A 9,128-nucleotide genomic window follows, 5' to 3' on the forward strand; every position below is an offset into this window, starting at 1 on the left:
AACTCTCAAACCTGCCAATTGTACGACTTTAGGAAAATCAACATTCAGTGTTTCAGTTTCCCCATCTGTAAGATGATAATAATAATACCTACCTATGATTACAATGGGGATTCAATGAGTCAGTATTTGCAGAGCCCCTAAGATAGTGCCTGGCATGTAGTATGAGCCCTGTTGAACACATGAACACCTGTTAAAATTGTGAGAGAGGCTAAAGTTAGGGCTTTCCCTTATATAGTATATAAACTCTTGGACTTAGAATGTTTGAGGCTTGGAAAGTGGGGAGGGACAAAGAGTCCGGTCTTGGTGGATTTGGGCACTACAGGTTAAGACAACACTTAACCAGATCTAGAGTGAAGGTCTCCCTCCCGAAAGAGTTTTCTTAACCTATGTGTGTGAGGCTTATAGTGTTGGGCTGGGAAGAAAAGGGGAGATGAGGGAGGAGATTTGGGAAGTTACAATAATTTTACAATAAATAAAAGTCTTTGTGAAGGTCAGTCTCAAATATTCAGGCATTGACTTGTGTGTGTGTGTATATGTGTCTGTGTGTCTGTGTGTGTGTGCACATGTGTAAATTTATATAGCGATATAACTTAAACTCAGGAATACAGGTTTAACCATAGGGAATGTGGGTCCTTGGGACATGACCATTTTTAGATCATACTCTCAAGGAGTTGTTCGTTAAACCATGGTCAGAGATTACAAAGATATTGGTTTTGTTTAAGTCATGTTTATTTAAGAGTAATGCACATACAGTAAAATTTAGCTTTTTTAATGTACAGTTTTAAGAGTTTGACAAATGCATGCCAGTCATGAAACCACCATCACAATCAGGATACAGAACATTACCACCCCCCTTGAAAATTCTCTCATACCCATTTGTGGACAACTGTCCTTACCATCCACAGCCTTGGCAACCACTGATATGTTGTTGTTGTTGTTGTTGTTGTTGTTTTTAATCATATAATTTGTCTTTCGAAGAATGTCAGGAAAGCTTTTTTGACCTTTGAGCCCACGTTAGGTGATAACAATTCTTTTAGTATCTGTAGCCCCTATCACAACTATAATTACATTGTGTATGCAATTTATTAATACATTGTTCGATGTCCATCTGTTCTGCTAGACTTCTGCAGGCATGTGTGATTTGCTGGTTCATTACTGTATCCTCAGCAGTTCCATCAGGTAGATGCTCAACAAATATTGCTTAATGAACAAATGAATGAGGGACTCACTGACTCTAAGGAAAGTGTTCTAAGTCACTATTGACTCAGCAAAATCAATGTGATATTCAGTGGTATCAAGTCGATTATGTTGTAAAGCACCTAGAGAGCATATTATTCAAACATCCCTGAAGAGTATGCGTAGAGTTTTATAGTCATATTGGGTCTGAATATTAGCAGTCAGAACCATCCCAGGCTTTCCTTGATGCATAGTCAGTATATTCAACTAACTGAGAATAAAATGGGAAAAAGATCTTTAATCATTTAACACTGCCTTTTGCCATTATTTTGCCTACTGCATATTTAAAGCTGTTTATTTCATATTTTTTGCATTCCATATATTTTGGAGAAAATCTGATGTTACAGTGATGCTTAACAGTAAGATCATGAAATCCTCAAAATCAAGCTTATTTTCTGTATGCTCATCAAGTTCGGAAAGGAGGTCTTTGTATTTTGGTTTGGTTTCTTGTCCCTGTAAGAAAAACAAAAAAAAATAAAAACCTAACTCACTATGCCACCTTGGTTTTACAGATGATAAGCAATAATCAGCATGTTTGTAATAAATGTCAAGTTTCTATCAGTGCTACTAGTCGAGCAGTGTTAAATCCTTCCATGGGTTATCTCATTGAATCCTCCCAGTGACCTTATTGAATACAATCATTATCCCCACTCTACAGATGCACTATCAGAGACTCAGTGAGATTTAAGTAACTTTCCCTGAGCTAGGCAGCTACCGATTTAGAGACAGATTCAAAGCCTACGCTACCAAGTTCAAAGTCTTAACTGCTAAGCTATCCCTAGCAAAGGATAGCTTATCTACAAACACAGAGAGTGTTATGTTTTCAGATTTTCAAAATATAATCTCTTAGTATGGGATTTATACAGTATACTGAACAATTAGGTAATCTAGCAATATGGAATAAACTATGATAAAAGAAAATATGTGTGTTCGAAGATTGTTCAGCATTTAGTCTGATCACAAATCAAATTCAAGTTCACAGTCCTCATAAATGGATTGAAGGAAAACATGTGCATAATACATAAATGGAGAGACTTTTCAGTTTCCTACCAAAGCTTGTGAAATATCTTCCCAAGTAGCATTAAAAATGTTAAGATCATTTGAATCACTGTTATACAGAGCTATGTTTGCATTTAGCTCAACCCCAAATGGTCACCCATGTGCTAGATGTAAAAAAGCATCACAGCAAGGACTAAGGCACATGAAGAATGATGACACATTCTTATTACAGGCTTAGACCATTCTTGTTTCTCTTAGGCTGGTTTCCCTCAAGAGGTCACACCTCCCAGTGAGGGCTAAAGGAGCTCTCTCAGCCCCTGTAAGAGAGCGGAATATGTCAAAGGGGTCGGATTCTGACGCAGAGATAGGAGCGCTTTACTAGTGAAACAGCACCCTTGCTTAAAGGTCAGAGATGGTGGTAGGTCTTTCTTCTTTTTCCTGAATAGTATTCTTAAAGCGTGGAACTGACTGAGGTCCAGCTCTCTTGGGACCTGACCAGTCGTCTTTGCTTTTGTATGTTTTTAGTAGTTCTTTTAGGTGTTCAATTTTATTATACCTGACTGGTTATAGAGTGTTAAAATCCCCCAGATTATGTTTAGGCTTATGAGGCCTCAGCCACAGGGTCAAGTTCAGTTTATCAGAGAACTTCACCTGGGGATTTAGGAGAAAGTCACCAGTAATGAAAAGGTCTCTGCAGTCTTTTGCTTTGACTCATATGTCAGGATCTGTCTTAGGGAATCTCAGGGAGCAGGGTGATTGGTCCAAGGCAGCATTCTGACTTTACTCAGATGCTTGCTCAGTGAAGTCATGCTATCATTGTTGATGCTGAGACTGCCCCTAGATGAGCTGTCACCTGGAGAATGGTTTCTGCTTTTTGATGGCCTTCATCTCAAGTAGAAGGCAGGCTTGTATAGAAGCCTGGGTGTGTCTGCTGCTAGAAATCTGAAAACTGGATGCATTTCTCAGGTTTAACCTACACTGAGGGACATGAGGCTAAAGGTGTCTTTCTTAATGATGTTGATTTTAAGTTTTTTCCTCTGGTGTTCTCAGAGGGATGATGGGTTACATCAAGGTCCTCATTTTCAGCCTTGTTAAATGCTCCCTGAGGATATGCCAGGCAGCCAGGTGCAGGGTCCTTTTTCCCTCTGGGATTTGTCATTTCTTTTGGCCTCTGATGCAGGCAAATATAGGATTTATTCACCCATCCTCTCTTTAAAGACTCCCCAGAACTTTTATTTTTTGTCAATTTTTGCCTGATACTTCTAGCTGAAAAAAATAGCTTTTCTTAAATTTTTTTATTTAAAAAATAATACGTGTTTAATATTGGACATTTAAAAATATTTTAAAAAGGAGAATGTAAAAATAACCCTTTACTCCATTACCCAAAGGTAGCTAATTATTATCAACATTTCTTTTCAATTGTTTTTCTGAATTATTGCATTGTAGTATCTACCTCTCTTTCTGTCTCTGTCTCTCTCTCTCTCACACACATACACATGCACATACACATACACTCTTTTTTAACTTATTGAAGAATAATTGTAATTGTATATATTTGAAGTGTACAATGTGATGATTTGTTGTACATATACATCATGGAATGATTATCAAAATTAAGATAATAACATATCCATCATCTCACATAGTTAACTCTTTTTTTTTCTGTGTGATTAGAAAGCTTGACATCTACTCTCAGCAACTTTCAGGTATATAATACCATATTATTCACTATAGTCAACATGATATACATTAGATCCTCAGAACTTATCCTTCTTATGACTGAAAATTTATACCCTTTGCTCTTATCACTCCACTACTGCCTCTTCCCAAACTCTGGCAACTACCATTCTATTCTCTGCTTCTATAAAAGAGATCTTAAAAACAAAAAAACAAACAAACAAAAAACAAAAAAACCACTTATGTGTTGGATCTAAAAAAAAAGCCAATTTCACACACGCTCTTTTGAAATAATCATAGATTCACAGGAAGTTCTACCTGTGACCTAACTCCCCCAGTGGATGACACCTTATGTAACTCTAGTGTGCTAAAATCATTCTTTAGATTTCAGATATACTTTAATTTTCCAGGAGCCCTTCTTTGACCCCCTGACCCAAATGGTCCTTCTGTTTTACTCTTTCACTGCATGCTCTACTATTTCACCATTTTTTGAATATTTCTAATTATTTTTTTCAGCATATCTCTCTACTCGGATAGATTGTTAGCTTGTTTATTGCATTAAATCCTGTGCTCAGCTCATCTCCTCATATATGGTAGTGTTCAATAAATAAATACTGTTAATTCTCTTACCTCTGTGAAATTCTTAAATTGAGTTTGCAGCAGATTTTTGACAGTAGCTTTTTCAAGTTTACCATCAGGGTCAGAAGAATTTCTGAAAATCAGAGCAGTAGTGGTGATGGCTTTTTCCAGATCTGAGCCCTTCCTTAGAGCTGTGAGAGAAGAAATGCACAATGACATATCTGAGGTTAGAAATAATAAAAGTCTTTAAGGGAACTGTGCAGAGCAGGGCTGGAAGGTGTCTGTCGATGTGGCTCTGTCATTGGGCTATTTGCTCCCTACTGGGAGTGGGACGTGGGGTGTCTGACTCTGGACCTTTATTTAATGGAGAACAAAAAATCTTTCAGGAGCAATTAGAATTAGTAGAATTAGGATGAAATACACCTATTTGCCATGTGACCTTGGAAAAAACCTCACCTCTTTAAGCTTGGGTTTTCTGACCTGTAAAATATTTATGGAGCACCTACTATGTGCTAGGTTCAGTCTCTGGCATTAAGGATACCTCATTGAATAAGCCCAAATCCTGCCATTATGAAGTTAATATTCTATGTAAGGCAGAGCATCACCTCATGACTGTGTGATAAAGGAGAATGACATCCAAGACCTTCGATGTCGTGATAGATAAGCGACCTCTTTGACTTACTGCCTCAAACACAGTGATCTCCTAGCTGGTTTCAGCGGTTTAAACTCCCTGAAGGGCGGTGCTAACTCATTCCTTTCCAGTGGGTAGCGCCAGTGAACACAGAGAACTAACTCACAAGGTGCAGTGAAGAAAATGCCTATGTTCTCTGTTCTCTTAGTCCCTACTACAGCCTCTATTGTAGAACTACTCAGATATTACAATTATTTTATGTATAACCAGCTTTCTCTCCAACTAGAATGCAAGCTCCAGGAGGCCAAGGATCACTCCTTTTTTTACCATTATATGCTCAGTGATCAGCATAGAGGCCAGCTACAGAGTAGATTCTAGTACATGCTGTTGAATGAATGAATAAGAAAAGAAAAAAGAAAAACAAAATCCCACAGCTTTCAGCCCATGTTACATGCAATAATTGTCAATCAAATATGCTGATGAGTCAGAATAATGTGACTTATCTATTGAGCAGTCACTAAGTTCCTGGTATTCTCCTAAGCAGCTCAGCACATAGAGGTGACAGAACCAGATGTGTCCTCTACCCTTATATATCTTATAATCTAGTGGAGAAATAAACAATAATCAAGAAGATATGTGTGTATACATACATATTTGTTTTACATATATTTTATAATTATTTATTTCTCCATATATGTAATATGCATATTTGCAACTTATGATGTATGAGGCAAAGAAGGCACAGGGACAGAAAAAAATAGAAAACTACAGAGTAGGTCTGAGAGGAAAACTACCTAGATAGGTGGTCTTAGAGTCTTCTGTAAGTAGATTAATATTTAAGCTAAGACTCAGGACGAGAAGAAGCCTGTGTTGTAAAAGGGTGTGGGGTCAGGCGGAGGTTAAGGTTGTATGGAGTGTTCCAGGATCAGGGAGCAGTAGATGAAAAGGCTCAGATCAGCAGTCATGCTCTGTATGCCAGATCAGAAGGAGTCTCAGGTCAGTTGGAGGAGCTGAGAGGAGACAGTGTGACTGGAGTCTAGGAGCTGGAAGGGTGTTGGATTAGGAAAGGTAGGCAGAGCTTGTCTGTGCTGGGTTCACAGACCATGGAAAGGAATCAAGAAAGGCATTGCAGAGTTTTAAGCATTTTTTTTTTTCAATTGAAGATGAGAAAGAAGGGCAAGAGTTAAGAAGAGTGGATGAAAGAAGGCGTTTTTACAGTATTTCTGAGCAGGACTCAGGTTAAATGGCAACATTACAATTTTTGTGTACATGAACATCTGCTAAGTGTTCTAGTCAATGCATTAGCATCTCTTCCAGTCACCTGAGGAAATGTGTGCCCTCTCCCTTCCTACATGCCATTTCTCCTACCATTTAGCCTGAAGCTCGAATCATTTGAACTTCTTGGCCTTGCAAATGAATGCCCCTTCCCATTGCCTCTCACTTGGGAGTACTCTATTTGCTCCGAGCTAAGGCAAGTCAAGGACACGTGTGTATGCAGAAATCTGGTTGAAACAGAAAGTTGGAGCTGCTGTCTATGGTGCTTCTATTATGTGCCAGATACTTTAATGAATTGTATATTTAATTCTCATAACAACCATAGCAATTATTATACCATTTAATGCAGTAGTCCATGACATGAACATACCATAGTTTGTTTACCATTCACCCTTGAGAGACATTTGCATAGTTTATAGTTTTAGCTATTACAAATGAAGCTTGTATAAATATTTGTGTTTAGGTTACTGTACAAAACATGATTTTTTTTCCTTTGGAATAAATGTCCAAAAGTAAAGTTGCTGGGTCATATGATAAGCCCATGTTCTCTTTTTAAGAAACTATAACTGTTGTCCAGAGTGGATGTACCGTTTTACAGTCCCATAAGTAATGTGTAAAAAATCCAGTTTTTTTTCCATCCTTTCTCCTAGTCTTTGAATTGTCACTATTTTCGCCATTCTAATAGGTGTGTGGTGATACCTCAGTGTGATTTTAATTTGTATTTCCTAGTAGCTAGTGATGTCGAACAGCTTTTCATGTGCTTATTTGCCACCTGTTTATCTTCCTTGGTGAAATGTCTGTTCATGTCTGTTCATGAATTTTGCCCATTTTATAACCGAATTAAATTTTTTTTTGAAGTTTGAGAGTTCTGTAACTATTAAAGATTCATGCCTTTGATAGGATATGTGATTTGCAAATATTTTCCCTCAGTCTGTAAATTGTATTTTTTCCTCTTATTGGGGTCTTCAGAAGAGGAATTGTTTTTAATTTTTATGAAGTATAATTTTTCAAATTTTCCTCTTATGAAAAATTTGTTCTATATATAATTAAAAATGTTATAATTTCATGTTCTATATTTCAATCTCTGATCCATTTTGAGTTAATTTCTATATAAGGTATGAAAGTTAGATAGAGGTTCATTTTTCTTTTGCCTGTGGATGACCAATTGCTCTAGCACCAACTGTTGAAAGCTCTATTCTTCTTTCATTGAATTGTTTGTATTTTTGTCAAAAATCAGTTGAGCATATTTGTGCGGATCAATTTCTAGGTCACCTATTCTGTTCCATTGATCTGTGGTCTAATCCTCTGTCATGGGTTTTGATTCCTGTAGCTATATGGTAAGTCTTAACATTGGGGAGAATGATTCCTGCCATTTTATTCTTTTACAAAATTATTTTGGCTATTCTAGGGCCTTTCTCTTTCTATATAAAGTTTAGGATATACCTGTTGTTTGTTTGTTTGTTTGTTTGCTTTTTAAAAACCCTTGCATTTTGATAGAAATTGCTTTAAATGTAGGAAGCAACTTAGGGAGAATTAATGTTTTTACTACACTGACCCTTCCAGTGCGTGAACACAGTATGTCTCTCCATCATTATATCATTTTAGAGATGAAGAAAGGAGATGATCTTTCTGAGGACACATTATTAATAAGTGGCAGAGCTTGAATTTGGATCTGGGTTGAAAACATAAGACTCATGAACACAGGAATTTTTTTTGCCTCTCTTGTGTTCTGTGGAAACTTCAGCACTTAGAACAATGCCTAGCACATAGTAGGCGCTTCACAAATAAATGTCTGCAAAATCTGTGTCCTCAACTTCTTATTCCTTGATTTCCTCTCTGTTTTCTGATCCTCATTCTCACTCTATGGCTGGTGCCTTATGTTCCCTGCTTCTGCCTGCATGTCCAGTGGCTGCCCCTCCATCTAGCCTAGAATTCCAGCTTCAGAAAATTCCCTGCTTTTTGAATTCTATTTTTTGCTTTTCTCCTTTCACCCCTCTATCTTATCACTTCACCTCTGCCACATCTGGAAACCTGCATTTAGAATTGGGATTCTCCTCAATTATTCAAGATTTTCCTGCTCATAGAAATACAAACAAGTGGGCATATTTCTTTTAGCTCACATCTGCCTTTCCTGGGTGTATATATTTGAAGTAGTAGGGTGCTATATGATAGCAACATTGACTTTACGTAGCTCAAGAATAAACTCTGTTAATAAGTAATCTTGTCTTTAAGAAGCAAATTGTTTAAAGGAAACATCTTCATTCCTTAGGATGTAAGTATCTCTTAATTTTGACCAGTTGATTTATTAATTGATAACCAAGAATAATTAGGGAGGGCTTAGTATGAGCTCCTTTACTGAGTCTGAGACTTCTCATGGGGGACAGTAACGTTGTGTCTTCTCGGCTGTGCCTTTCTGGCAAGGAAGAGGTGGATGGATTTCCAAGCTGTGAGTGAACTTGCAAATAAATGCTAGTTTGTTTATCATTATTTTTTACATACTATATATACATAATTTTTATTTTAACATTTTATTTATTTATTTTCCCCCTTCCCCTTCCTCTCTCCCTTCTGGTAACCACTAGTCCATTGTCCATGTCCATGAGTCTCTGTTTGTTCTGTTCATTTGTTGTTTTTAGGTTTATATTCCACATATGTGATATCATGTGATTTTCAACCTTTTCTGTTTGGCTTATTTTGCTTAGTATGATTATGTCAAAGTCCAACCATGTTG

The 9,128-nt window shown here is 37.2% G+C and overlaps 1 protein-coding gene across 1 annotated transcript in view; it reads right to left on the bottom strand.

The window, feature by feature from the left end:
• Positions 1–1,530: 1,530 nt before the first annotated feature.
• The window catches only part of SNTN (sentan, cilia apical structure protein), an 18,095-nt gene continuing 10,497 nt past the window's right edge, over positions 1,531–9,128 (bottom strand). Inside the window, exons 3-4 of the mRNA XM_006917495.1 lie at positions 4,543–4,682; positions 1,531–1,689 (exon numbers count right to left, since the gene is read on the bottom strand). Coding sequence (XP_006917557.1) covers positions 1,531–1,689; positions 4,543–4,682 — 299 coding nt within the window. The remainder of the gene's footprint in view (positions 1,690–4,542; positions 4,683–9,128) is intronic.

This window comes from Pteropus alecto, unplaced genomic scaffold (genome assembly GCF_000325575.1).
Source record: "Pteropus alecto unplaced genomic scaffold, ASM32557v1 scaffold75, whole genome shotgun sequence".
Lineage (NCBI taxonomy): Eukaryota > Metazoa > Chordata > Mammalia > Chiroptera > Pteropodidae > Pteropus > Pteropus alecto.